This window comes from Vombatus ursinus, unplaced genomic scaffold, assembly GCF_900497805.2.
Source record: "Vombatus ursinus unplaced genomic scaffold, bare-nosed wombat genome assembly UNPS02014946.1, whole genome shotgun sequence".
Classification (NCBI taxonomy): Eukaryota; Metazoa; Chordata; class Mammalia; order Diprotodontia; family Vombatidae; genus Vombatus; species Vombatus ursinus.
Genome location: NW_020954724.1, coordinates 2,461,159 through 2,487,000, shown reverse-complemented (window position 1 = coordinate 2,487,000; position 25,842 = coordinate 2,461,159). Strand labels below are relative to the sequence as shown.

Genomic DNA, 25,842 nt, shown 5'->3' with positions numbered 1-25,842 from the left:
CAGCATGTGTGGTTTACAAAATGATTTATGTAAATCAGGCACGTATTAGACCAAGTCCTAAAGAGTTTAGTTACTAAAGTAGCCAAAAAGGATTTCTTTACAAGGTTCCATGGGAAGACCTCAAAGACAGTGTTAAATAGTGAGGCTTCTTTATGGTCTTTGTTGGATGAAATGATGAGTATCTTCATTAAATTACACTGTAGTAGGGGCAGCTAGGTGTCACAGTGAATAGAGCTCTGGCCTTGGAGTCAGAAGGACCCAAGTTCAAATCTGGCCTCAGACACTTGACACTTATTAGCTGTGTGACCTTGGGCAAGTCACTTAACCCTGATTGGCTTGTCAAAAGGAAAAAAACAAAATCATACTGTAATCCATTTATTTGAAATAGTCTTGGAATGTCCTCCCTTCTGTGACAGATGATTAATTAGACTCCTATTTTATTGGACCCCTATTTTATTCCAATCAGTATTAATCAGTCTGATAGGATTCCATAGGGGTAGTGATGATAAGTTCTGTATATTAGGCCCCAGAACCGTGAGCTGTAGATTATAAATTCACTTGCTCAATCATAGGAAGCTAACTGGAAGACTTCCACCCTTGTTTTTCCTTGTTATGGTGACCAAGCCCAGTATGGTAGAGGTGACTAAATTACATGGAACGTCCCCCAGCTATGTTTGTTGCCCCTCCATCCTTTGTCATCCCTCTATCGCCCAACATGGGGAGATGACCATGAGCACTTGGCCAACAAGTGGTCCACTTTGCCAGCCTGTGGCCTGCCTGGTCTACTGGTCCATCAGCACTTGTTTTGACATCTATTTATCAGCCCAGACCATGGGTCTGCTCAGTACTCTCTTCTTGGTAGGACCTCCTGAAAGGTCAAGATAGGTCTGTCAAAGTCTGTTCATTAGCCCACTTGTCAACCAATGGGATTCTGCATTTTGTGTAGACCCTCCTGGAGAGTTGAGGGTCAAAGGCAAGGTCTATCAATGAGATTCTGTAGTTTAGTTTGCTGTATCTGTATTGTCTGGGTACTAAGGACTATAAAACTAAGGCCCTGGTGGAAGGGGGCATCTCAGATCATGAGATAGGTCTGAGGTCCACTTCATTAGAGGGGCCATGGACCTTTGAACAAAGTGCCATTGTCTTAGAGCCCTGCCTCAGTTTCTTTTATCATATGTTAGACAATGTTAGGATGCCACACTTCTATTGTCTCCCAAAGCTAGGTCTATCTGCTCCATCCAAATGTATACCTTCGATATCCAAGCTGGTCCCTCTAATCCCAGCAGTGGATTCTTTGAGTCCTCTAGTGGATCCCTGATCACTGACAGATGAATATGCAATGGGAACTGGACCTATGATTTTATTGACATAGGGAACTTCTGGATGAGGAAATTCTCATTGCCAATATAAGTAGGCACCTCAGCAACTTATTGTCTTAAAGAGTTGCTATGAGAACTGAGAGATTAAGTGACTATTCCAGGGTTGTATAGCCAGTATGTGTCAGAGATGGTACTTGAACCTAGGTCTTTTTTGACTCCAAGGCCAGCTGTCTAGCCATTATACCATATTTCATTGGTATGAAAAGAAAAGTTAACATTCCCCTTGATTGGGATGGAAGAGGAAGATATACTTCAGGATAATCTGATTAAATTTGTCAACTTTGTGTCCAAGCTTTCTTAGTATCACACTGCTATGGTCTGATTTCAGTGCACACAGTTTTATATTTCTAATCTGTTGAATCTATTCTTGTGTTTGTTTGTTTTCATGGGGAAGGTGGACAGTATCAGAAATTCCATGTTGGTATCAATAGTGATCGTGTAGGTATCAGAAATTCCAGGTACACAACAATGGAGATGGACAACTCCACACCAATGAAGAAGGGGAAGTCATCTTCCTTTTTAAGAGTTGAAAGGTGGGATAACTTGCCTATGCTCACCCAGCTAATATATGTCAGAGACAGGATTTGAACTTGGGATCCCAAGCCAGCTTGGCTCCCAGGCAGTTTCTCTATCCACTATACTATGTTGCCTCTCTGTTTTTCCAAATATGCAGCAAATTTGAATTACCTCCACCAAACAGACCAGGAAAATTCCCTTTCTCAAGAGGGGAAGGCTACTAGGAAGAGGCTTGAATGCTACTTGGAGAGAATGCAACCCTGGACACTGGACTGATTGATTATATTTTGAAACTCTATTGAGTTGGAGTTCTCATGCCCTAATATATTTGTCTTGCCTTTATAGGTTTTTACCTCTATCTTTTAATAGGGAAGTGGGATAGCCTACACCTGTTTTTACAGGTTAAACAGGTTTGGATATTGAGCTTTTTAAACAGAACTCTAAATTGTGTTCTAAATAGTATTTGAGATTCTTACGTTGGCCTACTCCTACAGTATTTACTTTGGGGGTTTTATTAGCCTTTTTCTGACGGACTGCCATTTCCCAACCCTGGGAGGTAGCAAGTTACTGGCAGGTATTGTTTTGTTTTGTGTTTTCTCTCATCATGAGAAAGAAAAAAAGTTAAGGGCCGAGAGAAGAGGAAGTGAAGAAAAGTTAAGTCGATTAAGGATGTGAACAACTAGGACGGGAGGGAGGGTGATTAATAAAAAGGTCAGACCACAAAGGCAAGAAAGGCAGAACAGAAAATTGGCCAGAGAAAATTTGGAAAGTGATTACAGAAATGTAAATAACAAGAGGCAGGTATATAAAAAAGGAACCAAATCTATTGGTAGGGATTAGATCTTAAAGTTCTCTCCAATTTCAAGAAGTGATGAGTCGATGTGAGAGAAGAAAATCAGAAAACAGATGACAAGGTCAAGAGAGATAGAAACAAACACAAATCTTTTACTTTTTTTTTAATTGTGCTTTCAGGTTTTACTGTTATAAAAACGGTCTTCCTGAGTTTGAATTTTCATTTTCCCATTCACTCTGCTCATGATTCATGTGGCCTTTGTGAAGTTGTTTGTTTTTTTTTTAGCTTAATTTTTTTTTAAATGGAAGGAAACAGAGATAATATGCTCCTAGAGTGTCCTCTGAGGAATATGTGTGAGGCTATCTAGGTGCAAAATACCCAACAAAACCACTTACTTCCTATGAGTTTATGGCAAGGACAGAAGTAATGTAGACTAGTCAGTTTTTACATATCCACATGTACCTGGTCCCTGAAAGAGTTACGCATTTATTCTAAAAGAGAAACTGCTTTTTCTATCAGAAAACATGACTGAAACCCCATAAAATCAACAAAGACACATATTACTAGGTATTACCTACCTGTCAGGCAGTCAATAAGTATTTACTAAGCAACTACTATGTGCTAGGCACTATGGAAGTGCTGGGGAAACAGTGAAACAATCCCTTTCCTCTAGGAACTTACAATGAAATGGGGGAGATAAACATGTAAACAACTATGTACAAACAAGCTATACACAAGATAAATAGGAAATAATGAACAGAGGAGAGGCACCAGAATTAAGAGGGGCTGGGAAAGGCTTCCTACAGAAGGTGGGATTTTAGTCAGATTTGAAAGAGGGCAAGGAAGCCAGGAAGCAGAGACGTCACCGGGATAGGATGGATCCGAACCTGGGTTTGATACAGCGGCTTTCAAGAGTAATAGTGCAATTTGAAAGGGCTTTCAAAGTGAAGAAATAGATGATACAATAGCCATTCACTTCCTCAAAACTATTTCACAAACCTTAAAGAAAAAACATAGAAGTAGCTTTTGAAGTAACCATGGTCCATCTAGGATTTTCAAAGAGTTTATGTTGAACAGGAGAATTCAATTCATTCTTCATCCTTACACATATGCTAGGTAATGAAGGGAGACTAGGAGGCACAAAAAGTCTCAAAGTCATTTCAATTAATGATTAATTCTCAGAGCTAAGAGTTAACCCATACATTTGTAAGAACCCCAGCACTCAGAAGGTATAAAATTAATAAATGCATCTGAAAGGCAGCTGATTTGTACACAAATATATGAATTTTATTAACACACATGATATACTCTTTCTTGACAATAAATAAAATTCAATCTTCAAGGCCTACCTTGATTTCAGAAAACAGTGTACACTAGGAAAAATGTTCAAACTTTGCAATAGTCTTCTATGGGACTATACCTGAAAGATAGTTAGTTGAGATGACCCTTTGGATCAGATATTTCAAATAAAACTAATAGGTGCAACATCTATATAAGCATGATGCTTTCCTACACATCTGAAAAGGTAGTTAATGCCCCTTTGTTACACCTCCCTCTAGGGTCTGGCAATTTTTTTCCAGTTTTAATAAAGTGTAGAATAAAAATAAGTAGTGTCACAAAAGTATATAGTTCTGATATAAAAATCTTTTTATACAAATATATTTCTATTTGTGCAGAATCATTCTCAAAATACATAATTTTCTTTATATTAAGACACAGTATTAAAATAAATAATATTTTTTAGGGAAAAACTCCTTTACATTCTAAAACTGCAATTGGAAGAATATAAAAACTGATTCATTATTAATTCTACTTCAATGTGTCTTCTGTCCTATCTGTCACTTTGTATATATACTATGAAGCTACAGACATTGCCACACACAACACCTCTGGAATTCATGTTTTCCTGCAGTGTCTCCTATTGTATTCATCATGCCTCCACCCAGAACAATGGTTTACCTGGACTATAGTACTAGGCAGTCTTACACAAGGGCAGCTCTCCACACCTTCCACCTTTACACTACTAGCATACTGAAGAAGAAGTCCTGGTGTATCAGTTTACATAGCATAATGTTTCTCTACCATACAGGACCTTTCCAACCCCTATCTCCATGTAGAGAGAAGGGTCCAGACTATCTAGATTAGTGGACTTGGATTTTCCTATATTTGAATCATTCTTAACCCTGACATCCGGACAACCAGATCTCACTTCCTTCACTAATTCCTACATGCTATGACTTATGCACTATGGTGATATAGAGGCCATCTCTATCACAGAGAATTCTTGAAAAGTTAGAATAATCAATCTGTTTCTTATGATGCTAAAGAAAAGGGGGAAATGGAGGTATATGAACCTAAATGCATCTTGTTTACCTTACAGTGAGACATAATAGCTTTATTTTTCCTACCAAATTTTATAAGGCAAATAAACTGTTCTTGGAAAGCTCTGGCTCACGGTCCCCACATATACAATAAGTAAATATGAAGTGGTGTCTCAGGGCAATCTGGGTCGCTAAAAAAAAAAAGTGGTAACTCTTCAAGGATCTTTGAGGCCTTTTACATTGCTTCACTTTGCCAAGAAGGCACATCCCTAGGCATGCACAGGCATGTGTGTCATGCGCTCGCAAGCGTGCACACAGACACAGACAGACAGACAGACACACATACACACACACAGTGTTTCATGAGGAGCCTTCTTTCATTTTTCTCAGTTTGGAACATTATTCATGACAGTTTTCCCAGGCAGAAGGAAAAAGGCTCTCTTTTCACAAAAAATTCAAAGAGCCGAGGTGAGCCTGGCAAGAATTTGCAGTGGTGAATATCTAAAGCCTGGTTTCCTGTACCTCTTCTTCTGTTTCTTCCTTCAGGGCAGTGATTTTGGCTCGGGACTTGTGCCTGCTTGAGTTCCGGTGGGGGAAGAGCTTCATCCTGTCTGAGTGACTGATGGCCTGCCTGTAGAGACTCTTCTCAGTCACCAGCTTCTGGATGGACTCATACTGTCGCACTTTGTTCTCTTCTATGACCTAGGGAAATGTGGACCAGTTAGCCCCTCAGGGAGAATATAAGCTAAGATACCAGACCTAACAAGCAGACAAGGCAGAAAGTAGAGTGAGAACTTACCATAAGTTCTTTGGAAGAGATAAAACCCCCAAGGCCCCTCTCCAAAGAGGAGGTCATCATCAGTGTTACCTCATTTACTCAGTCTGAGCGCTCAAGCTCTAAAGAGGCCCTAGAGTTGCCCATGTTATACTATGGTCCTTACACATAGCAGCATGGCAGTTTTTCAGACAGCAGAGGGTTATCACAATCAAAATAAACAAACAAAATTAGCCATAACATGATGGGTCAGTAAGAAGCAAGGGTCAACTCTGGCAGGTAAAATACTGACCACTGACACTCCTACTCTAGCACCTTCTAAGAAAGAATGCCAAAGTCCTTCACCAGTTTCCATGATAGAAATTTGGTTCATTTCATAGTGTAATAGAAAGACTGCTGGATTTGAAACCAGAAGTTGACTTCAAATCCTGTCTTTGTCATTTACAGTTTTGGGGCAAGTCACTTAACCTTTTGGGTCTTAGTTTCCACATCTATAAAGTGAACAAATTGGATGAAATGAACTCTGACCCAGCTTTAAATCAATAGCCCTAGGATCCATCACCTTGGAAATCTATGTGTTTAGTATATAGCAAAACTAGCAGCCTGTTCAGTATTGAGTATGAAGTTAGCATGACATTCTTGTTGACTGAATGGCATATTACAAAGAAAAATACTTTTATTTCATTCTTAAATAACCACAAATAATTATTAATCAGCTATCTGTGTCTGTTGGGCACCATACAGCTTCTTTTTTTCCCCTGCTTTCTATCTATTTATAGAATTCAGTTTTTAAAATTTTGAGTTCCAAATTCTATCCCTCCCTCCAGTCCCTTCCCCACCCAAGAATGGCATATTATAGATGGGCAAACTATTGTTGTTTGTCCTTCATTTTTGAATAGGATCAATGACATTATAGGGTGATGTCTTGATTCCTATGCAAGTTGGATTTAAGTGAGTCAGAGCTGCATAAAAGTCCACCGCCTCACTCTTTCTTCCAGAGTCATCAAAGTCCAGTGGCAAGACAAAAGTCTTCGACTTCCTTCATGGCCATTGGTACAAATTGTTCTCATCCGCCCATTCCACAGGGAGAAGTCTTCACATGCTTGAGGTAGACATCCCCCCAACTCACTGATGGGTTTGAGGCCCATTGGTTTCCTCAACCTGGTTTAGCCTGTCTGCCAAAACAGTTTACCAGGGTGTGGCCACTGTGAATGCCACAGCTCCTTGGAGCCACAAGTAAGGGTTGAGTACCAGGTAGACACCAAAGCTACATAAGCAGCCCTGAAAAGGGCCCAGCAAGCCCTCATGTGGGAGTTGCTTGTCCTTCTTGAACAACCCATAGACCCCAATGGGCAAACTAGAGCCCAATTTCATTCACGCAGTTAAGCCATCAGCAAGACCAGGAGCCTATCTCCAGATTCATCACTTATTGGATAATTAAAAATAAAGAAGCTCCTTAAACATAGAAATGTTTGTCCTTGCTCAGGGATGTACAAAGGCTTGACAGAAATACTGTGATACATCCTTAGAATTTCCTTGTGACTAAGCCTAGGGGAGCTTCGAATCATCATTTAAAAAAAACAAAACTGCAGGAGATTTTGCCACTAAAAGGAGGGTGGGAAGCGTACCAAATGGAGCTATCCACAAGGAACAGAAGCTGCTGAACCTTTCAACATCAGATGTAAAAAGAGATTACCTGATACTAATGAGTGCTCTATATTCAAGAGTATAAACAAGAAAACTCTAGAGGCTGACTAAAATATGATCAAATACAATACAGAATTTAGCACAACATAAGTCTGCTTTGGATGTCATCCAAGAGGATTTAATTAGAATAAGTACCAGAAGGACTTTTTCATAGGATGGTTTCACCCGAAACACGGTCTCACAGCTTGGACCCCAAGCAGAGTCTCATAAATACTCCACATTAATAAGCAATCTGCTGCCATTTCAGATTCACTTAATTCCAATATGACCTCACAGCTTGGATCAAACCCAGAAAGTTGGGCAGCTACATTGAGTAATACTCAGTGGCCTCACATGACACAATTGTAAGGAAGGAACTTCTACACTGGGAATATTTGCAGAGACTTTCTAAATATAGCCTCCTTCACACACCTGAGAACCTTAACTTAGAATTCTTCAACCAGGAATTAAATAAGGAAATCAGGTTATAAGTAAATTATAAAATACTCACCAAAAATCGCTGACACTCCAACATTGCTTCTATCCTGTGTTCAGAGAGGATTACAGTGCAGTCGGCAAAGGCATTCTTCAGCACTCTTCGAATGATTTGATACGTTCTTTTTTTTAAAAAGAGAGAAAGAATAATGAGCCCACATAACCACAGAACTTTAAGGATCTAGCTCTTTAAGGGATCTTACTAAATAAATAAATACAGGCCTGTCTGTGTCTTCTAAGACTCTTGAATAATTTACCATCCTTTATAAAAAGCATATTTAAAAAGAGAATATTTTTGATATAGAATTAGTTATGATCAGTTTTTTTACCAACAGGTCAGATTTTTAGTACGTGGGAACTATGAGGCAAACACTTTTAAGGTATCAAAATAAAATATCCTATATGAAAATCACTAACATTTCCACCCCATGAATATACTACTATTTGTATTCTTGTCACACACTACCAATATCACATCTACATTTGTGTTTGAAATGGAAAAAAGGAAATTAGGCAGCTAGGCTTTACTTGGGTAACTATACAGCTTCATCCTCTGTTAACACTGCAAGTTTGCGTAGCATTTTGAAGTGGTCTGCAAGAGCTAGGAGTGAGACTCACATTCAGATAAATAAACCTGCACCACTGAACACTTAGTATTGTAGCATTTTCACCATGAAATCTTACTGCTTCTAGGTGAGTAACTATGGGTTACACAGGAGATGGCATCATGAAAATGTGGGTCAATGATAAATAGATCTAAATGATTCTGCTTTCTGTTTTGTCAAAAGAATAGAAACACTATAACTTACATGGGATCCAGATGAGCACTTGGTTCATCCAGTAGCAAAATTTTTGCCTTACTAAGAACAGACCGAGCCAAACATATTAACTGTTTGTGGCCATGGCTTAGAACACAACCAGCATCAACGAGGACAAAATCCAGCTTGCCAGGAAACTGCTCTATCACGGATTTCAGTCCCACCTACAGGAAAAGGAATAGAGGAAAAACAGCTTTCTTAGTGACCATTCACACATGTCCTCAAAATGCCATGTGGGTAAACACACATGAGTTTGAACAGGTAGAATGGAGCAACTGAGGTTCTCAGAAGCATCCAGTTTAACTACAGTTTACAAACTCTCAGCCTGAATCAGTTAAGAATTTTAGAGCTTTTTAAAAAGAAATTTGTTTTGTACTTTGAAGTAAGAGAATGTCTTGCTTTATAAAAGAATTAAAAGATCCTATAGGAATAGTATCAGGAACACTAAAGTCCAAACAACATGAGTCATGCGACAAAGGATGTTTGTTTTATCTGTGTTTAAAGTCTAATGAGAAATAAAGCTTCAGTCTACTGCTTGGGGTAGATGGGACATTAATAGTAGATGACTGACACATGAAAAAATGCTCTAAATCACAATTGATCAGATAAATGCAAATTAAAACAACTCTGAGTTACCACCTCACATCTATCAAAGAGGGTAATATGACAAAAAAGGAAAATGTTGGATGTTGGAGGGGATGTGAGAAAACTGAGACACTAATGCATTGTTGGTAGAGTTGTGAACTGATCCAACCATTCTGGAGAGCAATTTGTAATTATGCCCAAAGGGCTATGAAACTGTGCATACCCTTTGATCCAGTAATACCACTGCTATACCCCAAAGACATCCAAAAAAAGGGAAAAGGACCTATTTGTACAAAAATATTTATAACAGCTCTCTTTGCAGCGGCTAAGAATTGGAAATCCAAGGGATGCCCGTCAACCGGGGAATAGCTAAACAAGTTGTGATATATGATTGCAATGGAATATTATTGTGCTATAAGAAATGACAAGTAGGATGATTTCAGAAAAACATGGAAAGACTTACATGAACCGATGCATAGTGAAGTAAACAGAACCAGGAGAATGTTGTACACAGTAATAGCAATGTTGTTTGATGAAGAACTGTGAATGACTTAGCTATTTTCAGAAATAAAATGATCTAAGGCAATCTCAAAGGAATAATGATGAAGTATACTATCCACTTCCAGAAAAAGAACTGACATTGATTGAATACAGACTGAAGCAAGTTATTTTTCCTTTCTTTCATTTTTTTATTAGAGTCTTCTTACACAAAATGACTAACATCATATTATGTAACATTACATAATAATAATGTAACATTACATAATTGCACAAGTATAACCTATATCTGATTGCTTACCAGCTTGGGGAGGGAAGGGGAGAGGGAAGGAAGGAGGGATAGAATTCAGAACTCAAAACTTTAAATAAAAATGTTTTTAAAAATTGGGAAAAAATAGTGGCTGACTGAGAAAAACTAATCTTTCTTCTATTTTGCCTCTGTATTCTCTACCAAATAGAATAATCTTCAGATTAAATAAGGTCAAGCAAAAATATATTCTGGAAATATAAGTAAACAGATGATAAATGAGTTTCAAGCTACTCTTAGTGTGAATCAATAGACTCAGAGGAACTACAACTGGTAATGAAAGACTCCCCAGGTGATAGTTAAATTGATATTCATGATTCTACTGTCCTCTCCATTTTACAGATGAGGAAATGGAGGCAAACAGAAGTTAAGTGACTTGCCCAGGGTCACACAGCTAGCAAGTGTCTAAAGTTGGGTTGGAACTCAGGTCTTCCTGATTCCAGGCCCAGTGCTCTATCTATTGTGCCACCTAGTTACCTAGTCAATTAGCCCAACCATACCCAAAAGATGTATTACATCCATAGCCTCCTTTACAAGTGTTCATCCAGATTATACTTATAAAGTAACAAGTTCTAGAGCTGGAAAGGACATTGGAATCATAAATATCAAGCGCAGCCTAACTCTGGTCAGTCATTCCACACATATGGTCTCAGGGGACCAGGAGAATACATGTGGACACAAACTCATTTCCATAAGACTTATCAGTGATTAAGTCAATAACGTCATTTGATATGTGATGAACAGCATATTACTGATATGGGAGATGTAACAATAATCATAATTGACATTTATAGAGCACTTTAAGGTTTCTACTATGCACTGTCTCATATGATCCCCACAACCCTGCTGTATAGTAGTTACTATTATTAATTCCATTTTACAGATGAGGAAACTGAGCCTCAGAGCAGTTATTTGCCATGAGTCATACAACTAGAGTCTTAGGTGGATTTGAACCCAGGTCTTTCTGACTCCAAGGTTCAGCACCCTATATGACAATGTAAATAATCATGAGACTCACACATCATGTACGAATATCTATCTACCACAATTCTAGCTCTACTATACTTAAAAGTAGTGTTGCAAATTAAAATGTGGAGTGAGGGTGGGGCAGCATTTTTGTAAGCCTTTTGACTTTTTAAAATTATGTGTGAGACTCATTAGTATTTCTTTTGGTTTAACCTGCAATATTCTTATGATTCTGATACTATCATCTCCTGTGTGAACTGGCAAGATATCAAACTGTCATGAGGTTCAGATACTGTTCCTACTCTAATTTCACCCTTTCCCCAACATTGTATTTCCCCAACCTAAAAATGGCATCCTTAAACCTTACCTCCTCTAAATTGTAGATCAAAGATCCCTAAGTGTATTGTTTGAAAATTTAGTTAATGTTTTCTCTAAAACATTCATGAAAAGAACTTTTGTTGGGTAATAAGGAAACTTGAATAATGAAAATGGTTAATCTAAGTAGTATTTTATTAGGTCTGTGTTAAGGTTGGGCACTCGACAAGTAAGTGTTTAACACTCAGTAACAATTCAAAGCTACTGACAGTACCTAACATGGGCATGTTGAAGAGAGGTGAGAAAAAAAATGGATGATTTGGGATATAACAGTATTTGGAGAAGGACTAGAGTACGTAAAAAAAAAAAGACAAGAAAAGTCTGGTTTTTAAAGAAGGCAGTTAAATTTGATAAACATTTTAAAAACTCATGACTTTGAATCTATGATACCAGCATGTTATTATCATGAATCTCACATTTACTCTGAATGTTTGGTAAATTACAGTGAATTACATTATCTTTCTCCGGGATGCTGCCCAAAGCAACAGCACATGTATATATCCTTGTAGCAGTCACCTTCACATGAGAAGGGGGAGTTCTGACTATTCTATCACAGGGGAGTCCCAGAGATATATTTATGCCATCCCACAGGGTGGCTAGCTTTGTCCTAGGTCATAACTGTCATTTTGGAGCCAATCATCTCTTGCCAAATTGGATCCCCTTGCCTATTTCAGGACATCTTCAGAACTGACATAGTCTCCAGGTGGAAATAAGAGTTGTGGAGGAAAAACCTCTTATATAAGGGACAGCTTGGGATCAGAAGGAATATCTGAATCTGGCTAAGTCTATCTAAACTGAAACTTAGACAGGATGATATTAGTATTTGTTTAGAACATTTACTTAAGTACCTTTAATCAGGGTGGATTCAAAATATCATAGATTTAGAGGTAGGTGGGTCCTTACGGACCATGTAGTCCAATCTCCTCATTACAGAGATGAGAAATGAGGCCCAGAGAGGTCAAGTGACTTGGCTAAAGTCACATAGCTAGTGGCAGAATCAGTATTAGAACCCAGGTCCTCCTGAGACCAAATCCTGCATTTTGCCCCTTGTATTATACATTCACTTGATGGAATCTCATCTACAATAACTTTTGTATTTTGAGAGTAAGATATGTCATGAAATCAATTCATCTCAACAGATATTTATTAAACATCAACTAGGTGTGAGGCCTTGTCATGAACATATCATAAGTATGTTCATGAATGAAACAATAGGCAGGGCATTTCCAATATTATCTTAATAGTGACAACCATTTTTAATGTCTTGAGCTGGACTATCTCTTTCATTATAGGAAAAAAAAAACTGCTTCAGCTGTCATGTACACATCTTTGGTAGACACTCTTACCTCATCTGCAACTTTCCATAATTCATGATCACTCCACTGTCCATAAGGATCCAGGTTTTTTCTAAATGTTCCAGAAAATATAAATACTTTCTATTTGGGTAGAGGAAAAAGGAAAGGATATGATTAAAAACTTGACTATATACTATTTTTGTATTTTTAAAAATTAACTTATTTTTAGTTTTCAACATTCACTTCCATAAGCTTTTAAGTATTAAATTTTCTCCCTCTCCTTCCCTATCTTCTTCCCCAAGATGGCATGCAATCTGATATAGGCTCTACATATACATTCCTATTAAACATATTTTCACATTAGTCATGTTGTAAAGAAGAATTAGAACCAACAGGAGGAGACACAAGAAAAAAGAAACAAAACAAAACAGAAGAAAAAAAAGCAAATACTGTGCTTCGATTTACATTCAGACTCCATAGTTCCTTCTCTGGATGTAGATAGTATTTTCCATTATGAGACTTTTGGAGATGTCTTAGTTCTTTGCATTCCTGAGAAGAGCTTAGTCTATCAAAATTATTGATTATATATTTTAGAACAAAAATAATAGCCTGAGGGGCAGTACTTCTTGTTGCAAATCTAATTTCAAATCTAAGAAGAATCCTGCGCACAATGACATAATTCCCACCGACTTGGACCAGGCAGTCCATCACAATGGCAGTCTTATTTCACAATCCACACTAAATTTAGACTTTAAACAAAATTGCTTTTATGGATTTTTTAAAAAATATTCAACACAGAGTATAGCTATTCTTATTTCTTTAAGTATGTAAAAAGAATCAAGCAGTTGAAAGTTATATAGAACTCTTCATTTTGGTTGCCATTTCCTCATTATTAGAAAATGTGAGACAAAAACATTATAGGGATAGGGACTAGAACTGTGACTTCACTGATACAGGGGATTCTCAGTCAGCACCTCATCTTCAACTTATAGTCTTAGAGAGTCGCTTAGAGCATTCAGAGGTGAAGTGACTTGGCCAAGGTCACACACCCACTATTTCAGAGGTGGTAATCAGATGGAGGACTTCCTAGCTTCAAGAACAGTTTTCTATTCAATATAACTTGTTGCCTCTCTAAAACATTATAAATGTGTAAAGTAGCCAATGACTACTCACTTTACAAAAATATCCTTGAAGCTCTCAAGTTGGAAGTATAAATGGGAACAGAACAGCCTATAGTCCTCTCACAACTACCTCAGTGAGGATCAAAAAAGAGTACTAAGATGAGTAATGGTCTTCTAAGATCCAAGAAGAAATTATAGTAAAAGCATTTTCCCAGACCATTTCGCCCAAAAAGAGACAGACAGAAGTCTACAGGTAGTAGGGAAAAGATTATAAAACCCCCTGCCTTTAAGTATACCTCATGGAAGCCTTCCCACTGGAAGACTAGAAAGGAACTTGAAAGAAACCACCAGTTACTTCCTAAAAGTCAAAATCCAGATCTTCTAGATCAAAGAGAAAAAAAAAGTAAGTTACCAGAAAGAAAAAAGATCAAGTGCCAAGGAGACAGTTAGGATCACAAAAGACATAGCAACTAACACTAAAAAGAGGAAAGCTTGGAATGTTATTCTAGCAGGTAAAAGATAAAAGCATATAAATAAGAATAATTTACCCAGAAAAACTGAGTATAATATTACAGGGTGAAAAAAATCTACCTTTAACAATATAAAAGATATTAAAGTATTCCTGATAGAGACCAGAGTTGAATAGGTACCTTAAAATGCAAACACAGATTTCATGAAAAACATAGAAAGGTTGAGTAATACATTTGAGCAATTGGAAGGAACTATACTTATAGGATGAGGAAGTTTATATTCTAATAGGCAGGGAAGAACAAAAAATCTTCTCAGAATCCAAATGTTTTCAAGAGTCATAGGGAGTAAAAAAAGGCATAGGGACTGGGAGAAGTTTTGTTTTATTTTGATGCTCTTAAGAGAAGAAAGAAAATTAAGGTAAAGGAGAGCAAGGAAGGGGTAAAATTTAGTAACTCACATAATCAAAGTGTTTGAGAATAACACTATATAAACATGGATGAAGGGATGAGTAAAATGTATTACATGAACCTCAATTTCATCTGACTTGGACAAAGGAGGGTTGAGCATGAGTGCATGAACTCACACTTACACACACACACACACACACACACACAAACACTCTTATGCACACACACATCCAAAGAATTTGTGGCTAAAAGTCATTAAATTCATCAGAGAGTTAGTCTAGAAAAGGGATAGGAGATATGGGGATTAAGAAGAAGGCCAGGTTCAGTGGAGAATTAGTCATAAGCAAAACAAATTCTGACTCAAGAAGCTTGCACAATTATTAAATCCTGAGGTGGTGATAAGGGCTGGGCAAAGGGAAGAGAAGAGGCACCATAGACCAGTATATGAGCACATTCCTCTCTCACAACTGTCTTCTTCTTTGTAAAAAAGGGGATAGATGGGGGAAATAGGGAAAAATATGAAAGCACAGGATAGAAGAAAATGCAAAATCATCAATTATACCTGCAGATATAAATGGGATGAACTTACCCATAAAATAGAGAATAATAGAATGAATCAGAAAGCAGAATCCAACAATATGTTATTTACAAGAAACACAAAGATTGACACAGAATTAAATAAAGAGATGAAGCAGAATCTGTTATGTGTTGAATGAACACTAAAATTTAAATTTTTTGCAGGAACAAAGTCAATGCAGTTAACATTAGAGGGGAAACAATAAGAAGCTGAACAACAATGTTGCAGGGGATTGGGAGAAGAAAGGAAAGAAAAGAGGACAATTGAAACATCTTTTTAAATGCAAAAAGAACAGAAGGAAGTATAAAAGGAAACAGATAAGCAGGACAATTTTGAAAGTAGCATGTTATGTTTATTACATACTTTTTTTTTTAAAAAAAAAGGAAGTTATGTACAATAAAGGTTCACAGTTTCACTTGTGATCATCTTTTTGTTCAACTTCCTATATGGAAATACTAATTTTGGGGTATTAAGTTTGTTTTTTAAAGGGCTCTTGTTTTTACAAAAGGATTCATCAAAAAAAGGCATAGGGACTGGGAGAAGTAACCTTCCTTGATTGATTTAAGAAAGAAGAGAAGGGAAAGAAAAGGAAGGAAGGAAGTATTTATAAAGTATTTGCTACATGCAAAGCATTGTGCTAATGCTTTACAAATATTTTCTCATTTGATCCTCACAACAACAACCCTGGGAAGCAGGTGTTATCCCCATCTCACAGGTGGCAAGCACAGGTTAAGTGACTTGCCCAGGGTCACATAGAAAGTACGTGTCTGAGGCTAGATTTGAACTCAGGTCTTTCTAGCTGCAGGTTCAGCATTCTATCCACTGAGCCACCTAGGACTTTTTTCATTCTAAAGTAGCTAAAATTAGCAAAGATCCTAGTAATCATGCTATACTTTATGAAACCTATCCTATACCCTTTTAGGTGAAGGCATATATGGTAAATAAATAGTCTCATCATAAAATTAGAGCAGTCATCTCATTAGCTTTGCTTGCAAGCCAGACTGACCAGAGATGAATCATTTCGACACAGGGATATAGGATATGTGTTACTACATGTAGAAGTCTTATAATGAAGAAAACTGGCAATATGCATTTTTATCTTTCTTTACAAATGCTAAAGAAAGTTTAGGGCAGAAATTTTAAAACTAGAGGCACTAGAATATTGACATGTCAACCATGTCTTTCCTCACAGCAGGTTATGCTTTTGACCCTTTCAAAACGAAGTTAGAAAATTTTTTTCTAGGGCTAAATGTCCAAAGCTTGAACTGTGATGAGCTTGATATCGTTAAGGAAATAGTTCTATAATTTTTGTTTATAACTAATTTGACTAACATTAAAATAATTGTGTACTCCCCCAGGTATGGAAAAGTTAACTGAACAAACTCTCTCACTGCTAAAAGTTTCATATCATTAACTAAACATTTAAATTTCTTTTACAAATATTAGTTAGTACTACTGGATTGAATAGTGCTTCTTTCAAAATGATTTTAGTTGTTGGACCAAACTAAACAATTTTTAATCAGCATCTGTGAATCAGAATGAATTATTTTCTCTATAAAACAAATGCTCATAGAAAGTGACATTTCAAGTGTGTAAGTATTTATTTAATGTTATGAATAGCATAAAGATTAATTCTTGGGAATCAAGAAACTATAAGGAAATAATAATTATTCACCTATTGGACAAATTAGTTAACTATGAGTGGCCTGATTTCCCCTTTATGTATTGTACCAAGTATGGTAAGAATAGACTAACTTCTAGGGAACACTTTGAGAGCCTCTGAAAACATGTATCATATGAATAGACATTGTTTAATATGAGATAACAAAAAATGGTAAGAAAGCTATCAGTTAATGAGTCTCAGACTGTATCTGCAAGTAAATGGACACTAATAGACAACAGATTACCCTGTTTCAAACTAGCCTAGCTTGGGAGTGAAGGATGTCCAAGTTTGAAAGCTTTTCACTAACTTAAAATGGTCCTAATCTGTTTCTTATAAATATGTTGTCATAACTCCACAAGTACTAACATAGATTTAACCCTTCCTCTTTCCAATGCCAATAATTTTTCCATTCCCTTGCTACCCCCATCCTAGCCATCATCATCATCATACCATAGCTAAAGTACTTTAGCATAGTAGATTTGCAGTTCTGTGTACAATTATCTTTTTTATTATGCTATGTTACAGAGATGCTTGTTTTATTCCATCAATGAAAAATAAAAGATAAAAATAAACTACTTTAATAGCATCTTTTCCTGGCTAATGGCACCACAAAGATCTCTGCTATTTCTCTGGAAATTCTAGAACCCTCTTTGGTTGTGGGACTGGATTCTAACCCTGTCAAGTGCAAGGTTGGTGTCCCTGACTCTAAGATCTCCAACCTCTAATTATTCACAGCAGGCTGACGGAAAACTGATTTAATGTCTCATATTCCTGTTCAAGAATTTAGAATGCCTTCAATACCTATGATATTAAGTCCAAATTCCTCACTTGCTAATTCTTTTTCCCCTATCCTCTCTAAAACTTACTTTCCATTCCAACCAGGTCAATAACATCACTGTCTTCCACCTAGTATAATAATTTCTATCTCTGTGATTTTATTTTTGTTGCTTTTCCTCCCAGCAATGACCTCCCACATATCTCAGACCAAATCCTATCAATCTTAGAAGATACATTAAAAAATACCACCCCTTCCATTAAACCTTCCTTCATCATTCTTGTTAAGTGGTTTTTATGTGTCAGGCACCAAGAACCCAAAACAAAATAAAAACAGTCCTTGCCTTTAAGAAGCTCACATTCTAATGAGATAGACAGTAAGCAAACAAGTATGTACATACAAGATACGTACAGAGTAAATTGGGGGTAATCTCAGAGAGAAAGCACTAAAAAAATATTGGCTACTATAAATATTTGTAGAATATTTTCTGTTTGTAAAGTTCTGTCCTAGGTATTGTGAGGGACAGAAAGATGAATGAACACAATGTTGTCTCTAAATAGCTAAGAAATAGTGGAGACAAAACAAGTACACAAAGATAATACGAGATATTGTGTGATAATTATCATAAGGATTAAAAGTCAAATGCTAAGGTTATTTAAAGAGAGATCACTTCCAACTATGGGAACCATGGAAGAGATAGCATTTCAGGTGAATCTTCAGGAAAGCTGTCAGATTTTGATACAGAGAGAAAGAATACATTAGGAAAAGCAATAGAAGACAAAAAAGAAAAGAGTAGTTGAAGCCAGATCACACAGAGTCTGAAATAACAGGCCAAATAAATGATCTGTACAGTTTGCTGAAGTATAGAAATGAAAGAAGGATCAAAGAATGAAAGAGAGATGGGATGATGATAATAGATGATGAAGAGATGACAGAGCAGCTTTTATTTTGCTTTTGTTTACTTGGCCAAGCAGAACAATTCTTACATTGGAAAGAAAAGAACAGAAACGGCTAGTAGAGGCTGGATAGCCAATACAAGTAGAAAGATAGTAAAAGAGTTTATTTCTACCTGTGATGAGTTCATCACCAACCCAAATTGAACTTCATCCTAGGCTACTAAAAGAATAGGCTGATGTAATTTCTGAGAAATCCTTTAAAGATCATAGGAAAATAAAAGAAGGAATGTAGTAGTAGAGAAGATGAATATTCAACTTTTTTTTTAAAGGAAAAAGAACAGGACTGTCAAACTATATCAATTAACTAATCCAAAAAGATTTATTAAATGATTATTATGTTCTAGGCTCTGTGTTAAGTTCTGGTTATACAAAGAAAGGTAAAAATAGCCCTTAGCCTCAAGAAATTTACAGACATCAAAATGATCAGAGAAAGAGAAAAAGGAACCAAAAGTTAAAAACATATATCCATAGTAGTTATTTTGTAGCAAAGAATTGGAAACTAAAGGGTGTCCATCATTGGGGGAGGAGGGAGAGGAATAACTGAATAAATTATGATATATGAATATAATAGAATCCTCTCGTTGACATGACAGAAAGGATGCTTTCAGAGAAGCCTGGGAATTTTTTTTTCTGGCTTAGGCAATGGGGTTAAATGACTTGCCCAGGGTCACAGCTAGTAAGTGTTATGTGTCTGAGGCCAGATTTGAGCTCAGATCCTCCTGAATCCAGGGCTGGTGCTCTATCCACTGTGCCACCCAGCTGTCCCGAAGCCTGGGAATTTTTATATGAACTGATGTGGAGAAAAGTGAAGAGAATCAGAACAATTTGTATAATAATAATAATAATAATAATAATAATAACATTTAAAGACAAACAACTTTGAATGACTTAAGAACTCCAATCAATGTAAAGAACAGTCACAACTCCATTAGACCAATGATTCATGATTCTACTTCCTGATAGATGATAGAGTCAAAGTACACAATGTAACATATATTTTTAGACGTGGCCATTTGTTTGACTTAACTGGATATTTGCATATTTGTCATAAGTTTTGTCTTTTTTCCCCCAATGGTAGGGCAGTGGGGTTGGAAGAAAAAAGAGGGAGGGAAAATAAATACCCGTTGAAAGATAAAAAAAGAAAAGGCTATTTATTTAATAAGAACTGTGGATAATAAGTGTTGGTTTTGGATGCTAGTCTCATGATTTCCTGATACCTCTTCCTTCCTTTACAAAGCTCCTCCTGAGATCAATGCAACGTTCAGAGGCAGTTTCTGCTTTGAATTGCTCACCCTGCCCTACCTCCTCAATTATTATATTCTCCATGGGTGCTGTCCAGCTCCTTAGAAGAAAGGAAAACAGCCTAATGTAGCTAGGACTGAAAGATGTAGGAGCATAAGGCACAGCAGAATTTGCCAAAAATAAATTGCCTATTGTGATTTTACCTGTTGTAATATGAAATCTAAGTTGCTGCCTAAAGGAGAAGGGGAGTGTCACAGTCAAGTCTCCTAGGTCTTTGATCATCTAACCTTGATTTCCCTGAGATCACTAATGATAGATATCTTAATAAACTTTTATCTTTCATGGGTTAGGAAGAGGGGAGTTGGAAGAAAAATGATAAGCATGTAGTAAATTAAAAAAAAAAACTTTTCTACTAGAATTTTGGGATTCTCTTTTTATAACTTGAATTCCAGGAAGCTTTTAAACAATGACAATCAGAAGTCACAGAGAAAGGTTAGGAAAATAAAAACATCTCTTTGTTTAGATAGCAAAGATATGTGGGGATGTTCTGTTGTTATTGTTGTTGTTTTCTCCTTAGGGTTCATTCTGCTACATAATGGGCATTTCTGAAGAATGTCAGAACTTTCTGGGAAGTGGTCCATCTGTGACTCTGGGGTTCAGGTCTCTCAGAACCAAAGTCAAAGAAAAGATAGGTATGGGGAGAGGTATCTGGTAGTTCACCAACTACAGAAATGGTGATGAAGTGGAAAAAAGAACATTTTGTCATGCAGAACATGAGGTCTGTAGCTCTCCTGTGGGGAGAGAGTTGAAATAAGCATAGTTTTTAAAAGATTTACTTTGGGGGATGAGCAAGAATTTTGGGGGGAGTGGGGAAAGTCCAGACCTGTGATTTCCTGAGCTTTGAGAACTCTCGGTGAAGAAAAATTCAAACAAGATGCACGAGCAGATTGTCTGCAATCTCTAGTCTTAGAGAGCCATGGTCCCACATCCCATCCAGCGTTTGTCAGAGATGGCAGTGGAATCCAGGCCTTCCTGACTCTGAGACCAGCTTTCTACCCACCACGTCAGACTGCTTCCTAAAGAGAATTGTCTTGGTGGAGCAGAAAGGTCACAGGGCAAGGACTAATGAAACCTAGAATCTGTTCTCGGATTTGCTCCTTAACTACATGATTTGGAGCAAGTCAGTTTACATCTCTGGTCCTCAGTTTCCTTATCTGTAAAATGAAGGAGTTGAACTAGAAGGTCCTCCAAGTCCCTTCCAGATCTATAATCCTATGATCTCTACATAAGTGACACCACAACAAAGCAAGGCTTTCCTATATTAGTTAGAAGAGTTTGCTTTATAGCAGGGAAGCAGACAAGAAACAACAAAAACTTAACAGTAAATGTCCTCAGCTAACCAGATTCTAGTCTCCAGTGTTCTGTACTTTTCTTTTGTCATCGCTATTGCTCTCAAGCTTGTTCCTTTTGCATTTTTATTCTTCAGAATTTTTTGCTATCAGGGAATTTGAAAATCTTTTCTTTTTCCATCAGAATAAATTACATTTTTCACCTAAAACTAAGACCAGGTTTTTAGCAGATGACAAAAGTATGGGGAAAAGAATTGAAAATATCAGTCTAGAGAGTTTTAATATCTAAAAGAACTGTTCATAAAAGTTATTTTGGTAAGTAATACAATTTTCTTCTCCATCTGGATTTGGAATCCAACTTCTTTTAGCTCCTCCTGGCTTACAAATTTTATTTTCTAACTGAAAGATGAAGGACCAGGCTGAAAAGCACTAAAATAAGCCCAGACAGCAATATGTGTTCAGCGAATTATTAGTACAAACAGATGATGATGATGAACATATATTAAAACAGTTAGGATATCATGAGAGATTACATTTATTTCATCCCTGGTAAATGTATTAAAGATATAAAAGCAGAGGTGGGGAATGGGGAAAGAAACTAATTGCAAAAATTATCCAGATTTGGGGTCAGTTACATCTAATTTGCAAAAGTCACCTAGATTGGGGCCAGTCATGTCTAGTTTGCAAGCACCATTGTTTTCATTTAACTTTTATTTTAAATGAGCAACTGATAAAATTCTCCCTCATTCACATGCAGAAACACACATACTTAAAACTCTTGTTCTTGCATAATAATGTACAAAGTAGTATCATATTAGTAATGTTTTATGACCCAAATCAAAGAATGACATTTTAAAACTAGCTACAGATTATTCTGACATGGTTCACTCTATTCTAGGAACAAAAAACAATCATTACACTTTTTATTTTCAATTCCACTGCTTCGTGTCCTAATACTTCTCCCAAATGTTTGTTATTTCAGTAGCATCTCTTATTTGTCATCCTGTTGTGATTGCTAACATGGTGCTTAGCGCACTGGAGCAGGGAAAAATGTGGAAGAAAAAAAGTGGTAAGCATGCTCCAGCTGATGAATATGTCAGCTAAGAAATGTAATCAAAACAATTAATGACATGGTAATAACCATTTCTCACAGAGTGTTACAAACACCTAAAAAAGTGTTTTCCTAGGGAAAAAATACAATTTATAAGAACGGAAAAATTAACAAATGTGTTCTGGATTAAATGTAAATCATACTATAGACATTCAGCAGGTAACATTTATTAGGCCTACTATGTGCCCCTACTATGGGAATATGAAGACAAAAATAAAACAATCCCTGGCCTCAAGGAGCTAACATTCTATTCTAAGTTAAAATAACATGCATACAGAAAATTAAATACAAAATATCCATTTTTTTAAGAAGGAAGTAAGTTCTTGGGGAAAGGCACTAGCATCTAGTGAGGGGTCAAGGCAGGCTTCCCGTATTGGTGGCACTTAGGTAAGCTACTAATTCTGAAGCTAGCTATTCTAAGAGGGAGAGGTGAGGTATAAGTACATTCCAGGTATGGGCAATAGCCAATGCAAAGGCATGCAGGCTAGAGGCAGACTGTCACATACAGGAAATAGCATAGTAGGTCAGTTTGATTGGAAGTGTGTGAAAGACAGCAATGTACAATGAGCATGGAAAGGTAGGCTGGGACCAGATGGCCTTTAAAAGTCAGATGGAAGAGGCAAGAAGGAAAGTCGAGAAATTCTTTGGCTAAGGAGTGACATAGTCAGACCTCGGCTTTGGAAATATCAATTTGAAAACTGAGAGGAGGAGAGACCTAGAGAAGGGAGAGACTGTGCAGGGAGATGACTGAAGAAGCAACTGCAGTAAGTGCAGAAGGGGATGAGAGTCTGAACTAGGGTGGTGGCATGTGAATGGAGAACAGCGGAAGTTTGTGATAAACACAGCAGAGGTTGGGTCAGTGAGACTTGGTAAATAATTGGATGTGAAGGGTGAAAAAAAAGGAAGGAATCAAGGATGATTTTGAAGTTGTAAACCTGGGTGACTGGCCAAGATCATGGTGTCTTCATCAGAAATAGGGACATTAAGAGCATGGAAGAGTGTGAGGAGAGGAAGGAGATGATGAGTTCTGGTCTGCCCACGATGAATTTGTGGTGCCTACAGGACATTCCCTTGAAGAGGTCACAATTGATACATAATGAATGATAGAGAATTGGCCCTGGCAACAAAAATTTTCATTAAAATTTTGAATTTTTGCTAATTCTGCCATTCTTACCTGTGGTATTACACCAAATGCCTTTCTCCACTGCTGCAAGGGTACTGAATCCCAAGATACACCATCAATCTGTATGTCTCCTTTTGTGTTCAATAATCTTAAAAAAGCTGCTAACAAGGTGCTTTTTCCAGAACCAGTTCTTCCCAAGAGGCCCACCTATAAAATAAAAGGGGTAGGGAGTTAGAAGTTAGTTTTAAATAACTCCTGTTATTTACAAGCATCAATAAATTGAATGTGATATTGTACTATAAATTTCATATAGAAAAATATTGCCATCATTACAAGAGTCCACTTGTTGAGTTCTTTTTACAGTCTAAAGGATAGACTGGTATTGATTTCTGTATATCTTCTTGCTCATTCCTCAACTGTGAGCAGTGTTTATATTGAAAAGGCTGACTGGCATCCAATGATCATGAAGCAGAGGCTAACTGGTCTACAAGAGTATGGAACCTAAAACCTTGATCATACTAGCATTACTGAGTTAACTGTTGCTATATAACAACTTTTACAAATAACCAAAGTAATATAACCTTGAAATCACTGAACCAAGAAAAAAATACATATCATTAAGGAGAAGCAAAAAGAGTGTTACAGTTCACTTTATTGAATGAGCCTATGAAAGCATTTTTAACAGACTAGGGTTTCTTGGTCTGACTAACAAGATCAACTGTTACATTTAAAGGGATGATTCAATTCAACAAATGTTTTAAAGTACTTACTACTACATGCAAAGGACTGGGGACACAAGGATAAAAGTAAAACTATACATGTTCTCAGAAAGCTTCCATTCTACTTGGGGAAGCAATATCTATACATATAAGTACAACATATATAGTTATATACACATGTTGTATATACAACAATGTACATACTACTACATGTGAAGTAGTGGGGATATAAGAACAAAAATAGTCCCTTCTCCCGAAGAGTTTTCATTCTACTGAGGGAAACAACATGTATACAAATAAGTATAACATATATGTTAACAAAGTGTGTGTGTGTGTTTGTGCGGTATATACTACTGTACACATGTGTGCTATATACACTATTGTGTGTGTTGTATAGGTGTATGTGCAGTATATACTACTGTATATACTACAATATATATGCTATACTATATACAACAGTATATATGCATATATACTACATATATACTACAACATGTGTACTGCCCTCAAAGTGTTTTCGTTCTACCAGGGGAAGTAACATTACTTGTAAGTACAGCACGTATACAAAATAATTTCAAAAGGTAGAGAGTGCTAACATTGCAGGGATCAGAAGTGGCCTAGAGTAGAAGGGGCCACCTAAGCTATACTCTGAAAGAAGCTAAGGATTTGGGGAGAATGATAACATTGCCTTTTCCAGCTCTCATAATGGCAGTATAACGTCCTTTTCAGTGCATTATCAGTTACTCCCTGAAATGATGAGACCAACCAAACTTTTTTTTCTGTTTTTCTGCTGTCCTAAAAACCCAAACAATTCCACCAATAACCGATATGAGCTACATGGTCAACTATGCAGACTAATGCTTCAATTGGACTAATAATGCTTTGATCACTAGATCATGGTAGGTTCCACTCACATCACATTCTTTCAGTCAATATGTTCACATCTCTGTACAATTAACCTGGATCTTCCCTTTACAGATGAGGAAGCCCCAAATCTCATAGACAGAAGTGATCACTCAAATCAAGATCTGTTGGTTAAGGAGAGGCTGGAATTTAGCATTCCTAAATCCTAACCTCACATTCTAATCTATCGAGGACAAAGGACCATGTTCTCATTTTGTCGGCCACAAATGGTAGCATCTTCAGGAATCACACCAAAATACTGTCACAGTCAGACCTCAAGTCTTTCCCTGCTCTTCTTAGGAAGAGGCAGGGATGAGAGAATAGCATGAGTGTATAAGCACTACCACATCATACCTTTCCTGAGCCCTTCTTAAACTACTGAGATTTAACTTTGTTGTTGTTGTCCAGTCATTTTCAGTCATTTCAGACTCCTTGTGACCCCATTTGGGTTTTTCTTGGCAAAACACTAGAGTGGTTTGCCATTTCCTTCTTCAGTTCACTTTAAAGATGAGGAAACTGAGGCAAACAGGGTAAAGTGACTTGCCCAGAGTAACAAAGATAGGAAGTATCTCAGGCCAGACTTGAACTTACAAAGTTGGGTCTTCCCAACTCCAGG

At 37.0% G+C, this 25,842-nt stretch overlaps 1 protein-coding gene across 6 annotated transcripts in view; it reads right to left on the bottom strand.

Annotated features, from left to right (window-relative positions):
* Positions 1-3,988: 3,988 nt before the first annotated feature.
* The window catches only part of CFTR (cystic fibrosis transmembrane conductance regulator), a 233,898-nt gene continuing 212,044 nt past the window's right edge, over positions 3,989-25,842 (bottom strand). For all 6 annotated transcript variants that reach the window (XM_027845011.1, XM_027845012.1, XM_027845015.1 and 3 more), the window contains 5 exons: positions 23,656-23,811; positions 12,861-12,950; positions 8,775-8,947; positions 7,982-8,087; positions 3,989-5,711 (listed from right to left, as the gene is read on the bottom strand). In XM_027845011.1, the coding sequence (XP_027700812.1) occupies positions 5,511-5,711; positions 7,982-8,087; positions 8,775-8,947; positions 12,861-12,950; positions 23,656-23,811 (726 nt within the window). In that variant the 3' untranslated portion in view covers positions 3,989-5,510. The remainder of the gene's footprint in view (positions 5,712-7,981; positions 8,088-8,774; positions 8,948-12,860; positions 12,951-23,655; positions 23,812-25,842) is intronic.